The sequence below is a fragment of the Cyanistes caeruleus genome, chromosome 3 (assembly GCF_971803275.1).
Source record: "Cyanistes caeruleus chromosome 3, bCyaCae1.hap1.1, whole genome shotgun sequence".
Classification (NCBI taxonomy): Eukaryota; Metazoa; Chordata; class Aves; order Passeriformes; family Paridae; genus Cyanistes; species Cyanistes caeruleus.
Genome location: NC_141703.1, coordinates 78,595,107 through 78,619,320, shown reverse-complemented (window position 1 = coordinate 78,619,320; position 24,214 = coordinate 78,595,107). Strand labels below are relative to the sequence as shown.

Genomic DNA, 24,214 nt, shown 5'->3' with positions numbered 1-24,214 from the left:
TGAGAACCATGTGGGAGTCTGAAGGGTAACTCAGCTAACTGTGGGCAAGTGTCAGACTTCTCGTGTCATGTTAAGATAGTCCAGGATGACCAAAACATCTGTAGATAACAGACAAAACCATGGAGAAGGTTCTTCTTCCTTCCTGAAACCCCATCAAGATGTTGCAGTGGTTTCCCCCATGGACAGAATATGAAAAATGAACTTCAACAGATGTTAGCTGTATTGCTTGTTTTCTACCAGAGAATACTTTCACACTTTAGAAATCTGGAAGCAGCAGAAATACTGATTAATCCATACAGAACCAAATAAATCAAAGCACGAGAACAGGAGGTCTGACAAGGCTCATAATACATTCCAGCAATTATAGAATGGTAGTGAGTCATGTACACAGCTTTTCTAGTCCTTCATCTGGAAACATTTTAATAAAGAATTGATAAAATAATCACATTTACATTATGTCCCTCTTACCTTCCACTCTCCCTGAGATGAACTAAGTGGAATCTCTTAGGCTGTCCATCGACTAATCTCAATCCTCACTTCTAATCAAAAGTTTTTTAAGTTCACTTTCCCTTCTCTGTCAACATGTTGAGACATTCCATCCTTACAGATAAGGCCAAGTCCAGAGCAAATGTATATAGGCTTGTCCAATTTTAAAATGTCTGGATTTTTCTTTGTGGTTTTCTAAATAGCAACTGGAATTTCAGTGGGTACACCTGCATCACTTTTTACATTTATAAATTTATTTATTTACTACAGCACCTCCAAAAAGATGCAGAAACCTGACCTTAACTGTGCCCTCATGAAAACCCTTGGAGTGGGAGGTAGGATTTTTCAGGAGTGCCTAAGTGACTTTAAAATGAGATTTACTATCAATGAAAAATCAGCTCTGAAGCTTGCCTACGAGTCTCATGTCAGTCACCATTCCCTGGACAACTTCAAAGTTAAATTCTGCATTAGGACAGCTATTTCTTCTAGTGATGCAGTAGTGGTGACAGGCAGGATAACACCGAGTTTGCAGGGTAAGTTGTAGTTTTATTGATACAGAAGATAAAAGTTTTACAGAATATCAGGCAAACCCATCCTCTTATTTGCCCAATACTTGAGGATGAACAGTTACAGACAAGAAAATTATCCAGTTACCTGTAGTGCAGCTAATGATTAAATTACATTAAAACTATTAACAATATTATATTGTAAAATATAAGTTCTTGTACAGTATATAAATACAATAGCTTTCTGCTCCTTGTCAGGAACATAAGCTAATCACACACATTTTGCAGTTTAATTTAGCTTGTGCTAAAGTACAGTTCCATCTTAAATATATACCTTAATGTAAACCATACCTATGAAATCTCTCAGTTTCACTCCCTGCCTCTTAACTTGAAACTAATATTACAGCACTTTAAAAGCCGAATGAACACTCTTATGCAGAAGAGGCTTCTGTCAGAATTTCCTCTCTTTTAAGTCTTTGGCAATGCTTCACAGGACACTCTCCTTAGTCGGACTTAGTTTTTTACCATATGACATTTCAATCTTATCCAAAGCAGGACACTCTGATTCCTGACTCCTTCTGTCAGAAAGAGCAGGCCATGCAAATGCGTTGTATGAGTGTTAAAATTATACAAATCCTACACTGTAGGAGAAAATTGACATTGTGCAAAATATATTAATAAACATTTTAAAGATTCAAAAGATACAACATTGTTAGACTTGGCGACACTGGCCAACTGCATAAAAACACTACTTCATACCTGGTCAGTCGGTGGCCACTCACTGCTCTGGAGACCTGTGCCTTGACAAGTGGCACTGCAGTCAGACAGAGCAGGAAGATATATATGGCTTTGTATTCAGGCCAGCCTTTCCATGGTCTGGAGGCTAAGACTAGAACCTTCAAACCTATCAAGCTTCTGAATAAGTTATATGACTTTGAGAAGGATATGTTACATTCAGTAGGTAACCAGGGCCACCTCTGTAGGCTGTAGGTACACAGCTCAGTAAATATTCATTTATAGAGCCGTGGCAGTACTCACTTGCACCTGACAAAATCACCACCAAACTCTGAACTGGACAAGTCCTGCACCCTGGTAGAAGCATCTTCTCAGAGCTGCTCACCAGGACACAACTGAAGCAGGACAGATATGAATGGACTTCAAAGACTTTTTTTCTCCCAATACACCAGTAGAAAGATGAAAAACCAAGAGGAAAAGTAACTTGCATTTAAATCCTCTCAGTCCTACTAAAGATGTTTCTTGCAGAAGTATTTCAAGTAAAATATGCTGCACAGAAATATATTCTATTGCTGTGTAGTGTATGGGTTAGGTAAGCAACAGATTCACTATGAAACAGATGGAAACACTGAGATTTAATGTCTCTTAAAACAGCTTAAAGACTAAAAAACCTTCAAGATGAAAAGCTGAAGTTACCTTTTTCTTCTCTGCTAACTACCTGTGTTTGCTCCACTGTGTCACTTCCATAAGAAAGGTTAAGTCTGTGGTATCACACAGGCAGAGATTCATCCCTTCCAAGTGCCTGACAAATATTTAACTTTGTCCATGCTAAAATCAAAATTAGAGCATTACTCAGAACTATTGCTTGAACAAATACATGCAGTTTAAACTACATGCTATAACAAATCCCTATCAGAAATGCCCTCATCAACATGGAGATAAAAGTGCTCATTACAGTCACCAGATGGTAGATGACTGTGAAAATAGTCTTAAGAGAAAATATAAATATAGATATATTTAGCAGTATATTACTCTAGCACTGTAATGCCAAATGGTAGATTTCCAAATGGTAGATTTCTGAGGAATATACTGAAGGCAGGCAAAATATTACATATATTTCTATCTTAATTTGTATGACTACAGTGGAAAGGTTTTGGCATAACATATTTCTTGGAGGAATGTTATGATTAAAAATATTCCTTAGAAAAATTTCTTTCTTTATAACATGGATGAGTATGATAAATCATTATGTTATTGCACAAACTATAGGGTTTTTAGAAAACAAGACCAAAAATAGTGCTTCAACATTTGGAGTGGAAGTAATCTATGCAATTTGAGGCAGTCAAATATGAACCCTGAAAATCAGGATTGTACATGGGGATTCAGCATGCAGGCTTGCTAAACAAAACTAATTTCTACCCAGATACCAACCTATGAACTTATTGTTTTTTTCTTCCAAAATAGACAAAAAAAGCAAAAATATGTAAAGGGCATGTTAGGTACTACATAAGGCAGAACATAAGAATGCAAAAATAATTATTATATGTTCCAATAGAAATATAGATATGTAGTCTACAGACTTCTAGCCACAGATAATTAAAAATACAGTATTTCATACTTTTGTATAGTTGAAATCAAGGATAAGGAAACTGTGTAAAAAATGGGTCAGGGTAACAGTTACCAAAACATACAAAAATAAATTGCTTATGATGTGTGATGTTGAATGTTTTTGCATGAAAGTAATATTGCTTTGATGAACAAAACAAAATCTTGTAACTTTTCATTCAAATTCCAGAAGAGATATATAATTACTTTCTAAAAAAATAATGTATTTTCACATGTATATCCTACATCTCTTACAAATTGTACCTCTTTACACAGTACCAGTAGTTGAAAACAGGTCCTGAGTCAAGAATTTCTTGTTAAGGAACAAAATAGTTCACAGTGCCTGGTTAATTACTTTGACCCAACCACAAAGTCTGTAGCATTTAAATCTGCAGGAAAGCTTCCTGTTGCATTAGCAAGAACTGTGGATGCCGGATAAATGATTTCTTCAACCGTCACATACGTCCCCGTTAAAAATCCAACAAATCCAACAACAGCTATAAACACATCTTTAAATATTGTCCATAAACTTAAGTTTTCCTTGTAGAAAGTGAGGATTTCAACTAGAGGTGGCAGAATCAGTCCCAGAGTGCTGCTGCTGACGGCTCCAACGAAAGAAATCACCAGGTCTAGGCGAGGGATCAGAACTGCTAGTGCACCTAAAGCACAAGAGAAACAGCACCTTCAGATTCAACATCCTCATGAGAAACAAAACTGCAACAAACACATAATCGAGTGGTTCAGGCTTTTTACAAAGCTCCATCATTCAGTATTTTTCCAGCTCCATGTGGTGTGCACTATACAGATGAATGTGCATATTTGTCATTAACTCACATCTTTGTGCTCATCTGAGAGACCCAGTTTCAATTCTGAATTTCTGCATGAGCTGGCAGAGCATCAAGTTAAAGTGTTCTTGTACTTACAGGGTAAATAGGTTTGGCCTGCAAATCATAGAGAAATGAAAGATATGATATTGCAAGAAAATATTTTCCTTTTTTGGTTGTTGATAGATTTTTAGGATGAAAGAATAAAACCTGAGGAAAAGTAGAAGGGGCTGTTGCATGCTGCCCAGGAGACAGTGGGCAAAAATACATTACTGCCTATTAATTTATATAACTAATAATCTGAAAGTCACATAAAATTATTCAAAATTAACAAAGCCTGTTGATAGCTTGGCAGTCACACAGTCATTTAAGTGACTTTTCCCTACAAACTTGGAAAATCTTGGTTTGTACAATTGCATTCAGTTTGTAAAATGTTGCTGTAATAGTTGCCCAGTTAGTTCAATGAGAACAGGGCCCTGCCAAGAGGAGTCCAAACACAAGGCCCACTAAGCCTTTTAAGCTTGGCCAGTCTCACCTCCTGAAATGACAACAGTCACAGGAACAGAATCCATCATGTTGGACCAGAAACGCTTCCGGTTTTAACCGCTCTGGCTGGCAAGGTCCCCTAGTATTAACTCAGACCGGTTGCCATGTCATGTTTCCAGTCCTGGATTAGAAAACATTTCAAAAACCTCTATATGACCCGTGTATGTGGTGGAAATGTCTTTTTTCCCTTCCATGAATATACTGCTTTTTAACTATCAGACATTAGTGTAAACATCCACAGCATCAGCCTGTTTGCACCCTTCCACCGCAATCATAAAGAAAGGGGAAGGGAGAAAAGAGGTGTGAAGGCCACAACCACACAAAAAAATACCATGTAATATATTTTGGTTCTTCCATAACTCCCTTCTTCACTCTGAAGCCAAAATAAAAGCATGTTTGGTTTTAGAGAAACTTCACTGACCATATGCTATTCAGACAGTGTTTATGGCAATGAACAAATGGAACAAGCAGGAAGGAGATCTCCACATAACATGGGGATGAAAACCAAAAGGTGTGTATTAGCTTTATAATGTGTAACTATGAAGTTGTGCTTTCTATTTGCAGAGTATCTTTGCTGTGGGCTGAATGGCACCAGCTGCATCAAATTCTGACACACTGTGATTATGAAAGGCAGCATACTCAAATGATGTTCCTGTTGATGTTCTCCATTGAGAATAACTTGGGGAAAACTGCATCAGAAAATTCACTCAAAATTCACTTATGGAACACACCAGTTGTCCACTGCTACCTGGCAACTGTTTGCTAAACATCTTAATGAAACTTGTAACTATAGAGTTATCACATAAAAAGGAGCTAAGATTAAAAGGTATAAACTTGCAGAGGGTCTAGCCCATCCTATTTGAAAGGAACATATCATGCACATCTGCCAAAAAAAAAAATAATCAATTAACTTGTTCCTGCTTGAGATGACTATAGTTTATTAACACTTTGGGATTCTACAGAGATATGAGAGATGCCATTTGGCCAAAGAAAGACTGGGCAGAGACAGTAGTGGAAACCTTAGAAACGCCATGGCACTCAAAAATAGTAAGAGAGGTTTTTTTATCCCACTGTTAGGATGGATCTATGCCAAAACCAAGACCTATGCCAAGACCAATGCCAAACAGTTTCTTCCCTTACATGATGTGACATTTGAAGACTGGAAATGTCACATGTTTATGCATTTTCCAGGACAAAGCTAAATGACATGAGAAAGGAATTACGCCAAAGTTGATAAGTCACCAAATACCCACCACTATAACTTTTGCAGCCACAACTGTTCAAGCCACAAGAGTAGGCACTAAAAATGTACAAGCAATGCAAGATGAGCACTCAGACCAGACTGTGATACTTACACAGCCATACAGAGTCCAAAAGTAATTGAAAAGTGCAGCTGAAGTGTATTTGCAATGTCTGGTAAAATTCTCAGCTAATGACTATGTTGAATGTGTTGTTCTGAAGTAAAAGAGAGAGCTGCACACTTATTATCTTGCCAATTTAATAGATGTAGTGGGTGTATTCATTAAATATAGATTTTCAACTTCTGTAATAGACCTCTTTCGGTTCCACACATGTCCAGAGTTTAGAAGGCACTCATTAATTTATAGTTCATAGTTTTGATTCAAACACTCTGCTTTATTAAAATAGTAAGACTATGTTTCATATTTTTTAATTGGAAAAAATCCAACTGTAGTTTGTAATTGCTTCAAGTTGCAGAAAAACAAAATGCTGTGTGTTGATTTGAATCTCATCAAACGTTTGTCTGACTCATACAAATTTGTATGAATCTGGATATTGCTGTGGGAGGAGGTTTGGAAAAGTGTTTCAAGGTTTTAATTAGTGTCTTATTTATTCCCTAACAAGCCAAGAGAAATACAATGCATGTTTATTACTTACCAAAGAATGTATTCAAGAGTTAAGAAAAGGCTCCTTTTTCCAGAAGCATACAAGGGGCATTCCTACAGGTAGGAAGCCTGATTTTCCCAGCCATTTGTAGATTTCAAAAACACAATGTCAAGAAGAAATTCTGATCCTTTATCAGCAGTCATGAAACCTTCTGGTTTGGAAACTCTGGGAATCTCAGCTAGAGAAGTAAGTTCTCCAAGAGTATTTAGACACTTTTTTCGGTCAACAGTTAAATTTGTCTTCAGGCTTTGGGGGCCATATGAACAAAGCATTCTGCAGAGATGCCAAGAGGCAGCATTATATTGCCTCTACCTTAAACTCTGCAGTCTCATCTCAAAAACTAGAACTCATGGCTTCTCCAGCCTCTCTCAGCTATGTAGTCCTACATTTGTGTCAGCTGAGACTTTTTGAGGGGAGGAATGCTCTAGTACAATGTTTAGATTTTCTTAAGGGACATAACACCCCTGTGGGAAGATACTCTTAAATTTTTGATTCTTTTACAACTTTTTGTTACAGAATCAGCATATTACTCTCCAGACTTGCTTGTTGGGAGAAAATTCCAGTGAGATTGCTGGGGAAAAACAAAGTTTTGCCATTTCCACTCAACTTAAATGCATTATACCCGCTGGTGAAGTCAAAAAAGGTGGTTACCATATTCCAGTACATCCTCCAGTAATCAAATATTGAGCTACCTTATTTCTATCAGAAAGTAATGCATGTACCACGCTAAAACCTTGAGCAAGATAGGCACAACTGTAATTAGGATCTATGGATCTAAGTAAATATTGAATATAACTTTGGTCTTAAGTTCAAAAGCAAAGCATATTATTACTTCTTTATAGGACACTTTAATCACAGAGCTCATTTAAAAAGCCTTTTTTTCCATATTCATAGTAGGACTTAATTAATTTATAAGCATCTTTAGGAAGCCAGAAACCAATTTTTAAATTACAAATACTAACAATAATGATAATTTCTGCTATATTTTTCTTTTGCTCAATAAGCTGTTTAATATTTCTTATCAAAAATTATTTATTTAATCATATGAAATATTTGATTATTTATAATCATTAAAATAAATTATTTTTCTGATAATACCAGATTTTAGACTTTATCTAGGTATTTAAACATAATTCTGACCAAAAAAAACAGGTCAGGGGTATTCAAACATTGTATCTGAATAAAAGAAGTAGTACATACATTACCAGATCAGTAGTATGGCCCAATCAAATTTTCCTAACAGCAGGTTTTATAAATAGGCATAGTCAAAAAGACTGAGGGCTTCTTAAGCAAAAAATGTTGGATGTTATTAGGAAGTGGTGACTTCACACAGTTGGAAAGCAAAATAATTGTCTCAAGTGACATACAACCACTTCTCTTCAAAGGCAGTGACAGTGCAGAGGAAGTCCCTGTCCTGCAGCAACCCAGCACAACCCAAACTTTCTGTTTGTACCACTTCTCCAGGACCAGATAGCAGACTACAATTTTGTTGTATTAAAGATGGGTGTCTGACATTCATATGACTTTCTAAAAAACACCAAAAAAATTGTATTATTTGTACATTGATGCCTATGATATGGCAAATAAAGAGTCCCTTCTGGGAGTTAAAAATGCTTAAATTAAATGCTTGGCCAATAATTCTGCCTGTACGTAAAACAGAAATTCAAAATATCAGCCTGAATCCTCTTTCCTAATCTAATATCCCTGGCTGCACTCTCTGTCCATCTTTCTTTACCGCAGTAGTGCTCAGCCACTCAATCTGGCATCCTCTTCTTCCCTTCCCCCTACTGCAGTGTTCCCTGGATCCCCTTCCTTAATGCAGCACCTTCATATTTTCTCTCGACTCCCTCCTCAGTTTCCATAACACTCCCCTCCACATTGCCCAATGGTTTTTTGCCCTTATTTCCTGTGAGAATGGAAAAACATTTCTCTGATGTGGACTGCCCCAGAAAGCTCAGCCATTTTGGCTGCAAGGAGCTTACATGTGCAGGATGGACAACTGGCAAGTCAAGGTAACAGCACCTTCTCAGGTCCTACATCACAATTAAAACTATTCACCTCTTAAAAATAAATGTCAAAATCTAACAAAATTTAATGTTTCCATGAAAAGTTGCTCATGTAAATTAATAAAAAATAATGCCTTGCCTGAGAGAATGTCTTCCACAGCAGGCAACAAACTGTTTTGATATACATGTACAAAGGAATATGAGACCAAGTAGAAACTGTTACCTATCTGCAGATAAACCAGTGCAAATAATAAGAACATTTGTGAATAATTTACATTCTGATACATGCAGTTTTTAAAAAGAATATTAGCTAAAGATCCTGGTATTATATAATTGCAAATTAGAATTTTATTTTTGCTAAAAATGATAATTAACATAGGGTTTTAGGTGGTGTTTGTCTCAGCTGTTGAGACATTAAGACTATAAGATACATATGGAAGATAAGTTTTTTTTTAGATCTATTTATATTGTCTTCACGAACAATAATTTTCATAATCCAATTTTCTAAAAAGCATACTTTTAAATATGCTCAGTCTGTAAACCAAAACTAAACGGGAAAAAAAACAAAGCAGAAGACAGATTGCAGTTATACTATGAGATGACAAATCCTACTTGCACATTGGAGAGAAAAAGAAGGACAGCTTGCACACAGGACAACCACACACATCATCTGGTTTGGCTTTGTTCCCTTTGGAATGAAAAACTCCATCATTATCTTTCTGCAACATACAGTATGAGAGACAGAAACATAAAGTACTTCACATCACACTACACTGTAGTGCCCCCACACTGCATCACCACATTTTTGATTGTTTTGTCCTGTGTTAGTAGGAAAGAGCAGACTTACACAGGAGAAGATGGCTTCAATATCCTTATCCTTCACAAGGAGGGGTGACACAGGACACTGCCCTGACACACAGCAGGACCCTGTTGAGGGAATGGGCAGATCCATTCCTTCCCCAGAGCCCTCCACTTTTCTCAAATGTGTAAATAAATTCTGTTTTTACAGCACTTTGCATCCAAGATTTCAAAATTATTAATAAAAGGGTTTTTATTCTTTTATTCCTTAAGCAGAAAGACACATGAAGAATGACATCAGACCAAAGAGCAATTTAACAGCAGCATTAAGTCCAGTCTTCTTACCAGGCTACTTAAAATACCTACAGCCAGGGCAAAGAACAGGCACATACCACTGGTATGAGACTCCTTTTTCAAGGCAGCATTCCCCCATTATTCCACTAATAAAATCTCTCCCCTCAAGCTGTCTGTGTTCTGTATAACCCCAAAATTCAGGCAGTGCAGTTAGTTCAGATTTCAGCTTCCACAACCTGCACCTATTTTAAGCAAAATCCAGTTTCACAATAACCCAGTGCAGGAGGAGGCTGTGTGAGCAATGTCCCTGTAGCTTTACAGGGACAGGGATGAAGCAGCAGTGACACAACTATGAGCCAATTCTTCCCCCACTCTCCTCCTCAGGTCCACCCAGACTCACTTCTCTCTCTGAGCCAAATGTTCAAGTGCTAGTTAATGAACTGCTTGCCCTCCTCATCCTGCTCTGCCTGCCCCCATCAGATCTTCAGAATTAATGTATTTTTACTAAGCAACTCCCTTGGATGGCGACGCACCAAGAAAACCAGTCTGTGAGAGGCCAAGGAATGTCCTTGAGCTGTAGTTTGTCCAGAGCTGCGGTACGAAGTGATCTTCATAAAACCAGCAAGCAGATGTGCTTGGCACAGCACATCAGATTAGGTGTAAATGTATTTGACCATTTAGTTAACTACAATCCATGTGGTCAGAAATGGCACCCATTTTAGGCTGTCAGATCTGAAGCATTTTTTTTTATTCATTTCTCTCTGCAGTAAATTTGTTTGAGCTTTGCTGCTTTACTTTATCACACAAATCTTTTTAGACATTGTTCAGTGAAATAATGCAACAGGCTGTTAACGTGCATTTCTGGATTCAAGAGTTGAATGTAAAGCATACAGCAAACCCAGTAATACTGAGCTCCAAATGAATGGTTCTAGACCATAAGAACACTGACACTTCCCACTGGCAGTCAGTATACTGATTCTATAGGCTCACCAGAAATGAGTCCACAACTGAACTTTTGTCCTCTTTGTCTCACTCTCTCAAAATAATCTGGCTCTGAGACAGCTGAAACATTTCGAACCGTGCAAGCAAAAATTAATGTTTGCTTATCCAAGGACAAGACTGGTTTTGCTACAGAGAGGACAGGTGAAGAAAAGAGGCAGAAGGAGTGGTTAAACCTTGAAGAGCCCCAGCCATGCTGCTTCCAGTGATGCTGAAGAGTTGCGTTTTCCAATATTCACCATCACCACTCCATATTCCCCAGTCTTTCTCTTGGATACACTGCATATATCAAGATTATCCCACAGGGAAGTAAGAAGGGATACATGGCTGCTACTTTGTTGTCTCATAGCAAAAGCAATAATAAATTAAAATAATTTTGTATTAATTTTTTTATATTAGTCTGTCTTGCCATTACCCTTGAAAATAAAATTTTCATTATATACCTCTTGATAACTACATAAAGCAAGAAATAATGTGGTGAAGATGAAATTGAACATACTTAGCTTTAATCTCAAGCTAATATACTTTGCTCCATAAATACATAAATATGAAGGAGAAACATTTTCAAGGACACCTTTAGGAATAGTAAAAATTACTTATCTTTATCCTTCAGGCTTCTTTTCCCGTTTCACAATAAAATTTTACATTTCTTTAATAAAGATGATTAAAGAAACAGACGATTAAGATGACAAAAAGTATCTGGTTTTTTTGGAATCATTTTGTAGTAAGAGAATCCATCAGGGTGCCATAACTTGTAACATGATTGTTAAATCATGCCAGATAAATTATCTTCTCTAATCACCATCCAAGGACTGAACAATATATTAAGTAATAGAATAAGTTAGATCTCCCTCCTCTCACCAAGTATTGAAAAAAAACAAAACAAGGAGATTCTGTTCTGAAGAACCTTAAAGAAACTTCTGAGTCTCTAACCCATGTTTTTTGGGGGGGGGGGATTGTTTATAGGTGCTACAGCTTCCACCAGCAGGAACACATTAATTTTCAGAATTTCCAAACAAGGACGTGTACCAGACCAGTTTGCTTAATGAAAGAATTCATGACAGAGCTCTAGACTAAGAAAAACCACAAAGAGATTTAAGCGAGGACATACTACAAAAGAAATTTAGAAACATCACATGGACAAGTCTGGATGGTCTCAAGAAAGGCAAAATTCTACTAAACAGACACATTTAAGCAATGTTAAAGGCCATAAGAAAAGCTTTAACAACCACACCGATAACAAAAGGCTGAAAGGAGGAAAGTGAGCCTGCTCCTGGACGGACTGTGGGATTTAGTGACAGCACACCCAGCAAAGGCTGAGGTATCCAGTGCTGCTTTGGCCTTAGTCAGCCTCCCAGCCCCTGGTGTCACTGAAAGACCTCAGTAAGAAGAATTTCCATCAGGAGAAGAAGACTAAATTGGGGATTATTTGAGGCAATTCAAAGCATAAGGATATACAGAACATGAAGGGGTGCATTCAAGAGTGTTGAAGAGAACTGGCCAATGTCCTTTTATCACTACTCTGTATTGTTTTTTAAAAGTCATGAAATTTGGGGGAATTCCCTGGTGACAAGGGAAATTAAATGTTGTCAAGAAAGGCCAAAAGAATAATACAGAGAAATATGATCAAGTCATATTTACTTTGGTCCTTGGAAAAATCATGGAGCAAGTCATCTTAGAGCATATTTCAGAGCACATGAAGGAGAAAAGGGTATCTGGGAACAGAAAATTAATGGATTTATGTAGGAGAAATCATGTCTGATCATCCTGATAGTCTTCTTTGATACAATGTCTGGATTTATGGATGAGAGGAGAGCAGTGGAGGTCATTTACCTCAATTTTAGAAAGGTCTTTGACATTGCCCCAATATTCTTGTGTCTGAATGGAGGGAAAACAGATAAATAAAAAACCTCAACGGACCCAACAGTAGTTGTTAATGGGTTGTGCTCTACTTGGAGGCTGGTAAAAATCCTGCAGCTAATAGGGAAAGTAAAAGTTTGCTGTAACTGATAAAAGCACAACACTTGAGATGATATGAATTATGTTCTTTAAACCTAGAAAACGATAAAGTGCTCACTACAATACTCATATCTAAATATGTCCCAGTATCACAAAGTACCAGTGTTGAAAGTGAGCTGACATCCCATTTAAGTAACCATTAATTTACATCATTCATTTTTAATCCTGATTCAAAACTGGATTAAATTTTATATTTTAAGAGTGATACTTCACAGTACTTTTATGCAAAATGGCTTAAAAATATATTAATTCCTGCTTATTGATAACTTCAGATTACATATCAAGTTATTTAAGTAACAGTAGTGCTTACAAGACAAAATGCTTCATTCCACAGAGAAATTTTAGCCATTTTCAAATGATTTCACACAATGTTAAAAGTTTTTCACAAAAAGCAAATACATGGATTCTCATGTTGTTTTTAAGAATCTGAATTGGCCTACTTATTTTGGGCTGTGAAAAGCAGAGGTTTTGGGTATGATTAGCAGCTATATCATATAGCATGAACTCTATTATTACTGACATAGCAATAAATATCTTGTGAGCTTGCTGCAATGTATCAAAAGTAAATTAAAAAATAATGCCCTTAAAAAGACAACAATCACTAACAATCACACTGCAGTGGGATGACCAAAGCATTTCCAAAACTGTGCTTTGCGACAGCTGGTGGCACAGGCTAGTTAAAGCCTGCTGTGGTGACTGATGATATAGAAACAAGAAGCTGCCAAGAGCTTTGGCTTCCTGGGGAAGATCACGTGCAGTAGCTGGTTGAGGTTCGGCTCCCTGTGTTGACAGGCTTAAACAGATTAAGTACTGAATTATGGCCTGCAGTCCAAATCCATCAAAAAATGCAGTCATCTGCAGATGTTTTTAGTCTTAATTTGTTGGTATTTCACCTCACAAAATGAAGTTCAAAGAGAGCAGCTTGCTTCATCACAGGGGTGAAACTCGCCTCCAGCTCAGCAGAGGGAAATTCAGGCACAGCTCGTGTCTGGAGCACACTCCTCTCCCAGCATCCCATCAGCCATGCTCGCTGCAGGCTGGGGCGTCCTGCATGGGTCATGCTTTGCCACGTGTCTGGGAACGCTCACGGCATGCTAGGCATGCCCAAGGGAAGGGGAACCCTCCTAGGCACTCTTTCTTAGCTTTTTGTGACCCATGTAAATCAAAACCCAACACAAATACATAATTGCGTATCAGAAGCCTGTGCCAACACGTATTATCCTTTATCTGTAATTTTCAAAGAGCTCACCATCATCTTTTCACCTTGATGGGAGAGGGGAAAGAAATACTGACTTAGTGCTTACAGCAGTTACACAGGAATTGGGGAACTCAGGTTGGACATGCTCCTTGAAGGACTGAGGTTTAAGTCCCAAATACTGGATTTTCACCTACAAAATTACCTTTCAATCATTTTTTTCTAAATGAGGAACTGGGCTTGTGTTGTGCGACCAGAAACTTTTTTCTGGCTATCCTCAAATGCTTTGCATCCTGTTTTAGGGGTGGTTTTTTTCCCATACCAACTCAACCTTTGGTAACGCTTTTAAGTGGACAGTGCAATGATTATGTGCAGTATGAACCCCTGCAGAATAAAAGGCAATACTAAATATCAAGCACAAGATATTACTTTATTATAGTCCCATTTTTTAACTAGCAGACATTTCAGCCACCACATCAACTAATAAAGCAAACAAAAAATATCTTCACAGTATGTAATAACACCTCCATACTTTCATACAAATGCTTGCCTTAATTAAAATTTATTGGAATATTCTGTTGGAAATTATTATGTATATTTGCTGCCTGTGGTCCTCGTATTACTAAAAAATTATTTGCAATTAGTTGTAAACTATCTAAAAAAAATAAAAATTACTTGTAAAATAGCAAAGAATAAAGGTAAATTCCAGTATGTTTGAAATTCAACAAACCCCTAACTTTTACTATTCAAAAAATTCCTGCAATGATTTAATTGTTAGCTCTGGATCACACTGTTATTTATAATATAATATTCAAATCTAGAGTAATTTTGTAAAACAAAATTAGCCTTGAGGGGTAAGTATAGGAAAGATCTTACATTACTTTGGTGTTCCTGAAACACTGATCTGAATGTTGGATCACTGCTTTACTCTCAACCTAAATGGAGGGAGCACTTTATTTGTTGCCAAGAGCTTTGTAAATATTGATTTAAGGATGTGATTATAACCATGGAGTTAGAATATTGATCTACCCATTGTCAGTGTAAGAATCAATTTGGAAAACAAGTGCAACACAAAATTGCCACAAGTTTTTTCAATTAGAAGAGGTAATACTGCTGTTTATAAATCAGATGAGCAAGAATTTAATTAGTTTCCCTCTGGGAAAAAAGTCATGGAACAAGAAAAGGGAACAATAAAAATGCTCACTGGAGAACAGTATCATCAAATGGTATCAGAATGGACTAGGAGGATTTCCAACATAAATAAAAGGACAAAAAACTATAACAGATATGGATTTAAGTAAAAGGGGGCTTATGATAAGGTAGATCAGCACTGACTGTTGGTTTCTGGACATAAACAAAAACTGATGATTGGATCATCCTGAATGTAAACATCAAGTCACAGAAAGAAACCCTTTTTTATACGTTAGGCACAGCTGAATACCATGAGAATTTGGAGAACTGTTAGCAAGGTCAGACAACACAGCAGGTCAAAATTTTGCTCACACTGTCACAAACAAACATCCATATCTCGGTGGTAATGCTCTCTATTTGTTTTAATGAAAGTTTAGTGTTTTACCCCATGGATGGAAATACTCAGTATGTTTACTGGGTAATTATACTTAATTAGCAAAATAATTTTTAACTGTTTAATTTTATAAAATGTGGTTATGTAATTTGCATGTATTATATAATATTGATTACAGTTCATTATAAAAATAATGCTTCAAATACTGTATGAAAAATCGAAAGGTATAGGAAGAAATTCTGTAGTTAACAGCACCAAATGTTGACAGATTAGAAACAGATCTATGAGATCCTTTTCCAAAGACCTTGAAGGATCAATTACAAATGAAATAAAGAACAGTTTTTGTGCTAAGGAACATTCTGACTTTATTCCTCCCTTTTATTATCACAGGGTATTTCATACACTATGAAGAATAGGGATTCATTTTGGATAAGACAAATTACTCAATAATTACAGTATAAAAAAGAAAGTCCTTCAATGAGGAGAAAGAGAAAATGACAAGGTTTTGTCCATCCCTCCTTCTCATGGCACGAGAAGTAAGTACTGCAAGTATATCCATACAAGCAGGTCATACAGCCATTTCTAAGCATCGTCTTCTTTGGAGTGAGTTGTAGTGTTTCAGTAAGCCAGGGGAAGGAAAAACACATAAAAAACCAAATTAAAGCAATAATGCCAAAACTGTAATATCACAAGGATTTAATTAATTTAAATATGCTATGAATTTTTCCTTATTTTTGCTCTAACATTTTAAAGCTGCCTTTATTATGACAAGCAATCTTTGAAGTCCTAACTCTGCAGTCTGATGCAGTCATTATAATCAAATCCACAGAGGACTTAATTCTCATACAGTTCCATTGGTAACTCAAGACTTAGAGTTTGGTGCTTATTACACATGGTAAGGGCGGATGAAACAAAACAAAGATTAAAAAATTACCAATTTTGACCAAACACAGTTCAGAAAGCACAACAAGCTGCTACCACTCAGCAACCTCTCTCCAATCCTTTAAAAACAAGGCAGGAATTTGAAAGCCTTTGTGAGGATCAGCTTATCAAGCCACAAATCATGAGTAACACTCAGGGATCATTAATATTCTAGCTTTTATGCTTACTTGAAGCACTAGCAAAGAAAATGCCTGGAGTGACTAATTCCAGCTATGAAGTAATTTTTTAAGAGACAATTGAAAGCAAAGCAATGTTTCACCCTTACTGAAAAATGCAGGTATACAAACCAGCACAAAAGTTATATTTTGATGGCCCTGAGTATTTATTTGTTTCAATATACCATGAAAACCTCTCAAACATTTTCAAGGAATACTTTTGCTACTTTGCAATTTTCAAAACGCTTACTTGCAACCTGCTTATCATTTGTGGTATCTTGAAAGAACTCTGTGCATTTGGCTCTCTGCACAGCAATCTATCTATGCTTGAGGAAAGATGTATTTCCTCATCAATAAATTAGGGAAGTATTTTGAAAATAAGTTGCAACACAGCTTTGCAGCAGTGTCCTGCTGGGCCTCATTTTAAGAGACAATCATTTTTTTTTTTTTTTCCACTCAGTATACATTAAATATGGTATTTAGCTATTCAAATTTTAAATGCTCTCATGCTAACCATAGAAATGCAGATGGGTATGATCAGTTTTCACTTATATTTACATGAGCTCATACCTTTTGTGCGATGCTGGCTGCACTTCCTCTGCCTCCCCTGAGAAAGCAGAGGTTGCTCTTCAACAAGTAGTGCTGCTACAGAAATATAATCAGACTTCCTGTCACTCTTAAAATTGCCTAAAATCCTAAATGCCCCCCGTCAGTTTAGTGATCTCCACAGTGCCAGTAATATAGCACACAGAAGTATGTGTCAGTTATCCAGTGAATTCTCCACATGGACAGAATCCATAGCAGGGAATTTACTGGATCAGTTTGCCACTACTGCCAGTATTGTGCTGGCCTACTTATATGCTTTAAAAATAATTACCACAAGAAAATCAGAACAAAATGTCTACAATGTGTAAATGTAAAATGTACCTGGAGATGTTTAGCTGAATTATTTCCTATTTGCTCAGTAGTCAAAACTTTCAATGTGCTGCATTTGTGGCTAAAACATGAAAGCATGTACAACATTGTCCTAAACACTTGCCTAATCTGCTAGCTGAACTAGTTAAAACAATTTTCTTCTACCAGCATACTGTGAGGACAGCATATCCAAAGAGAAATAAAATCCCATAGGCCACAGCTGAGACAGGTTTTTCTTTTCATCTTCTTTCCTACTTTGAGTTAGAAAGTCATACTCCAAGGGAGAAATGGCTTTTGTGTCTAAGTTGCAAAGATTGGTAATAATCTGACTGGTAACAACAACTGTCAGCATTTTGCTCCATATTTCACATATGCTCCTGAAGGGAATTTGACAATAATTTTCATCTTTCTTTTCTCATAGAATTACCTAGCTCCCTAGTCATATTCACTTTCTTACTCAGTAGAATGTTTGATAGGTCTTAATTATAGCATGCATCTGAAAATTACTTGGAATTGTATCTAAATGACTTTCAAAAGTATTTTAAATAAGATCATAAGTCTCTGCATTAAGTACTCAGACTTCACCATCAATTAGTCAGAGGAATATCATTAAACAAATAGTGCTTAGCTGTTTTTGTTTAATGTTTTTGTACCTATTTTTCCCCAAAGCTGCACCACTCCCTAACTAAAATGCTTACTTAGCTGTCTCCTCTGGAGAGGACAGTGTTCAGCATCTCCCAACTTACTAATAAGCCTGCTTATCTTTACTGGTAACATAAATATCCTATCTGCAAAGAGCAAAATCAGTAAAGGGATTAACTGGCTATCCCACTCTTCTTTTAAGCCACAGCCACAAAGAAGACCACTTGACCAGTCACAGCACTCTGGGCTGATTAATGTCACTGAAGATACAGAGAACTTTATAAGAAAGGGAAAACAATTTCTGCTAAAGAATGAAAATTTGGCTTGCCTTTCCTTAACCCATGCTTCTAAGAAATAAAGATCAATTCAACAACACAACCATGGGACAGAGTAAAGATTACAAGATACAACAGCCTGAGGCAGAGCTCTAATGCCTAAAATTCCCAAGATTTTATTGAGTAAATTCTTCAGATTTCATTTTCTGCTATGCAGAGAAATATAAAGAAATAAATATAAACTTCAGAAATGTATATTTTCTTTAATGAGATGGTTCACATAAATAGGCTTATTTATTCAGTGCTGCAAACCAGAGAAGTCATCCCCTGTGTAATGGACCCATTTGTTCTTTTGCTGTAAAGTGGCTTCCACAAAAAGACAGGCATATTCTGTGAAAATCTGTTTTGAGTTACAGAATCACAAAATATGTCAAGTTGGAAAGAATCCATATGGATCATCGAGTCCCAACTCCCTGCTCTTCACAGAAGCCATCTAATCTGGTTTTCAAATGTTAGGGAGACTTCATTTCCCTAGGCTATCAGACACTGTCTGCACAACACTTTCAGAACTTTGTTTTCTCTTTGCTGACTCACCCCTGCCCTGAAAGTAGTTCAGTTTCATTTTTATGTTACTAATTCACTGTTGATTAGACTTTATCCTGGGCTGTGTAGGGTAGGATCAAGCGAGGAAAGCAAGAGATCAGGAAGAGTAAATGATTTTTAAAGAATTTCTGAAGTGCAAGCTGTAACCTATCACTGAAAGGACAAAGGAATACCAATACCTGGAGAATTAGTAACAATGGAAACCCAACCCACAGGAGGGCTTTGGCCATGATAGAAGCAATTACTTCAGCTGGCTGCTCCACTAAGAGATCACTAAGAATAAAAGACAACTATGTAAATTATACTACAACTATGATAGCTTTATCTTTAGAAAACAGTTCTTTTATTGGTTTTACCTCTGTTGTTATTGTCATTTTATACTTATTCATGCTAGTTCAATTTGCTTCAACACCTCTCCATCATAAAACTGCAGTTTTTTCATCTTAAACTTCCATAACAAAATCAGTTCAGCACAACTTATTCCTGAGCTATGTTCTTTCGCTCTGCTAAACACCACAATAAAGGTTTTGTCCCAGAATAGCTTTAATCTTTGCTACAATGTTTAAGATGTTTTCTTTAATTGATGATGACACTGACAAAAGGATTGAACACATGCTCGGGAAGTCTACAGATGACACGAAGGTAAGTGGTACAGCTGACACTCCGGAAGGATGGGATGCCATCCAGGGGGACCTGGACAAGCTCAAGAAATGGATCCATGGGCACCTCAGGAGGTTTTAACAAGACCAGGTGCTGCACCTGGGTTGGGGTGATCACTGGTACCAGCACAGGCTGAGGGATGAACAGATCAGAGCAGCCCTGCCCAGAAAGACTTGGAGGTGTGGGTGGATGAGAGGCTGGACATGACCCAGCCATGGGCACTCACAGCCCAGAAAACCAAATGTGTCCTGGGCTGCATCCAGAGCAGCGTGGGCAGCAGGGCCAGGGAGGGGATTCTGCCCCTCTGCTCTGCTCTGCTGAGACCCCACCTGCAGTGAGTGCTGTGTCCAGCTCTGGGGTCCCAACCTAGGAAGGATGTGGGCCTATTTGAACAAGTCCAAGGGAAGGCCACAAAGCTGATCAGAAGGATGGAACAGCTTTCCTACAAGGAAAGGACGAGACACCGGTGAGAGAGCTGGAGTTGTTCAGCCTGGAGAAGAGAAAGCTCTGAGGAGACCTTCTAGCACCTTCCAATATCTAATACAGGCTTAAAAAATAGCTGGAGAGGTACATTTTACAATGGCATGTAGTAATAGAACAAGGAGTAATGGCTTTAAACTGAATGAGGGTGGGTTTATATTAGATACTAAGAATAAATTCTTTAATTTGACAGTGGTGAGGCACTGGCACAGGTTGTCCATAGAGGCTGTGGATGTCCCATCCCTGCAAGTGTTCAAGGCCAGGCTGGATGTGGCTTTAAGCAACCTGCTCTAGTGGAAGACGTCCCTGCCCATAGCAGGGGTTGGAACTAGATATTTTTTAATGTCCCTTCCAACCCAAACCATTCTGTGATTCAAGTGTGCGTACTGAGCTGGAGGCCATCAAGATCTACTTGGATCACTAGTGGATCATGTAGTCCTACTGCAATTTAAATGGCTTCCTGAGAGAAACACAGTTCACTTTTTGATCTCAACAGATACCTCTTTTATTACTGGCAGGCTTGTCACTTTTAATTTAATGTACTGACTGTCAAACAGCTACAAAGCTGCATCAGGATGAGTAGTTGAAAACAGTACATCAGCTGATTCAGTAGTTGCCATACTAATGCTCTTCTGAAAACCCTGAATTAGCTACTCTAAAAGAAATGGAGATGGAAAAAGGTGAAACAAAAGGAAAAGTTATGATTCTCAAGGAAGGAAAATAACAGAGTTGTGATAAATGTAATAAGGTAAGATACTGTGATGATAAATATTTGGACATCTATAACATAGCTGTGGAAAGAGTTCATTGTGATAAATGCCAAATAAAAATACTTTCAATTTTATTTCACACAGGTCTATCTCCTTCCAGAAAATTTCTCATGCCTCCAGTGAACAAAAATCTCACTTCTGACTTCAGATAATACTGTTGTAAATAGGCATCAACAGTGAAACATGGAAATACTGTGAGGAAGACATAATTTTATTTTTAATTCTATCATATAAAAAAATTGATGCAGAGTTGTGCTGTTTTTCACAGGTTCCTTTATACCTAGAAGTCCTTGCCATGCAGAATTTATAATCAAACAAAAAGCTACATATAAGAGGCAGTAGTTGCATATCAGGACAAAAACGGCTGCCTACTTCAACACAAACTGTTTTTATAGTACAAGTCTAACAAAATAGTGTCAGAAATAAAAAGCCTACTCTACATTACTGTTCAGCTGCTTGTAAAATTGGACACTAATAATGAAGCCTTTCAGAAATTATATTGAAAAGGTTCCAAAATTATTTTACTTCTCCATTCAAGAAATCAAAATTAAATTTAAAGAAAGGCTTTTCTTGTATAATAATAAGATTTAAAATTATATAAAAAAGAAACTTCTGAAATCTAGTCATGTTGCTGGAAACCCATGCTTTTAGAAAAATATCTACTCCAATTAAGTATAGAGGAGCAGCCTGCAATGCTTGACAAGCTGCAGTCAAAATCGTAGCACTGCTTAGTTGAGACTTAACTATGCAATGTGTGATGTAGCAGTTGCAGAATGCTCAAACATTCTCCAAATAAGCACACTTCTTACATCCTAAATGTTGAAACAGCAACTCTTTGTAAAAGTAGTGGAATAGAATTTGGGAGTTGTGGCCATCTTTCAAGCTTTTACCGTGTTAAGGCAGAAAAAAAGAATATATCAACATAATGCTCAATAAGTTTGTTTCATTTTCTTCCAAAATTCAATTCAGTATTTAGTTATCAGCCTGAGAATTATTTTAGGGATGAGAGTGATTCTGCTTTTTTTGTTCCGTCATAGATCACACTGAATTTCAACTCAAGTTATTATCTAGTCTGTACCTTAAAAGAAGTCTTTCTAAGGACAACTCTCAATAGCCCCAATGCTGCCAACACACACCCAACAGAGAAATCATTCTGCATATTAAGACACAATCTGTTTGTTTTCTCAACAGGTTCATATTCAAAAGTTCTAAAAGCTTTGTAGCCGTTTTTATCAAATACATTCACCTATTTCAAATAAACAAATAAAAATAATGCAAATTAACTTAGAGGCCATGGCCCTTCATAATCACGTAAATATTCTATGGATGTTCTGCAATTAACCAAATACTTTATGGTACTGGATATTAAATAGTCTAAACTTCACCTAGTTTTGTGTTATCACATTATTATGCAGACTGGACTATTTATGGTTGACCTTACTCAGTTTTGCTAACAAAAAAACCCAAAGTGTGGGACAAAATCAAAAGCATTAGAATATTGTTGCTAGAGGACATGAAGTACAGAGTGAGGGTTCTGAGAAAATCACACACACAGCAGCTTTCATGAGGCAAGAAGCCTTGATTGTGGGGTTTAGAACCCTATTTATAAGCTGTTCCGGTCAGGTCATCCTGATTGGTAAAAGGAACAACATTTTCTTCGTCCCATTGGTGAGACAAGAAAGAAAACACCCTCAGAACATCTGTGTCTTGTTTTGAGAAAATAATTTTTTATTTACACAAATAATCTTTGAGTGAGAAAAGGTTCCCAAGACTTTTCCTTGGGAACAGTCAGTCTTTGAGAGCTTGAAATTCTCTCAGGTTCAGAAATCATGTCCACAGAGTATGACCCTAGAACACAGCAGTTTGCACTGGGAATTGTTTTAATGGACAATTGAAATAAAAAAATTCAAGTATTCGGAACTTTGAAAGAAATTGGATTAAAGTTACTTCACAGTTGGCCCAGATGTATACCCAACTGCAGAAAGACTGAAAACAGTGCAACACAATTTTACCCAACCGATTTGCTGTGGCCAAATTTTCCAACACAGGTCCTCAACAATAGTTAGTATTAAACCTCCCCAGTATTGTATCTGTGTATTATGGCATCTAAATAATCTGACTGCTTTCCTCCCAACCTGACCACCTGCAGTCATATTAGACAAACTAATGAGATAAACCTTGTTGGCACACTGCACAAAAGTATCAGGCTGCGTAAATCTGAACATCGCTATGTCTTCATACAATCAAGGCTAAATACCCCTTAGGCACCTCATCAAGCCCTAAATTGCTTCCAAAGGATAAACTGAAATTTAAGATTAAGATTACATGTATCAGCACAAGGATAATTCACTACAAGTGTCTGAAGGACAGCATTTAAAGTGTCAGGCACAGAGCAGTGTGACTTGAACAAAAATAAATCCTCCAGGACCTGCAATATCCAAGGATAGCAAGAGAAAAGCACTACGAAAAAACCTATCTCATACACGTTTAAACTTTCTCAAATGTATGTTTAATATTTGAAATTTTTGTATTTGGCCAATTTATGGAGATCAAACTCTAAGGTATATTTTCCCAATTCTACAGAGTTGAGTCTTTGGCTGAGTAGTCAAATGAAGGAACTGGAAAGTATTATTCAGCAGTAATGATGTCAAGACTTGAACTGCTGAAGTAGAGCTAGTGAACATTCAAACAACAGAGTTAATTAACATGCAGATCAGACAGGTGATGAGAATATTATGAAAAGTGATTAGTCTGCACTGGGAGAAAGGAAAATGTAGAAATATAGTTAGATTTTTTGGAGGATGATGTTTCAAAAATTCAGTGACTAAAATCCAGACAGAATTGGGCAGGAAATGAAAAATAAAGCTTGATAAGCCTATTTATTTTGGCTCATAAGCATTTGCTTAAAATGAAAGAATATTGCTTCTTACTTCAATAGACTTTTGTGATTTTGATTTGGGTTAAAGTATTAATCCCATTCCATGAAAGGTATTTCACTAAATGTGCAATACTTTTATAGGAAGACAAACCCCCTTCCTATGTTAGCTGTACCAGGGACAGATGAAGGGACTCCAAAATGCTGAAGTTCAAAATAAAGCAAGGAATGCATTCTGCATCCTTATTGTATAGATGAATGTTTAAGGGCCTGGTCTTGAAATCATAATATAGACATATTATACAACCCTACTCATGTCATTCACTGCTCTAGTGGTCTATTTGTGAAAGCAGGAGCTCTTACATTAAATCTTTCATGTAAGTGCTTTTCACAAATCTTTGACAACCAGAGGAGTATGTAGGCAATGTATGTATTTGTATATATAGAATATAAT

The 24,214-nt window shown here is 37.0% G+C and overlaps 1 protein-coding gene across 6 annotated transcripts in view; it reads right to left on the bottom strand.

Moving 5' to 3' along the window:
• Positions 1-1,011: 1,011 nt before the first annotated feature.
• Positions 1,012-24,214, bottom strand: part of SLC36A4 (solute carrier family 36 member 4) — an 86,960-nt gene continuing 63,757 nt past the window's right edge. For all 6 annotated transcript variants that reach the window (XR_015284834.1, XM_086882142.1, XM_086882144.1 and 3 more), the window contains one exon: positions 1,012-3,991. Coding sequence is in view for 5 of the 6 variants with exons in the window: in XM_086882142.1 (XP_086738268.1) it covers positions 3,684-3,991 (308 nt within the window). In the remaining variant the exon portion in view is untranslated. The remainder of the gene's footprint in view (positions 3,992-24,214) is intronic.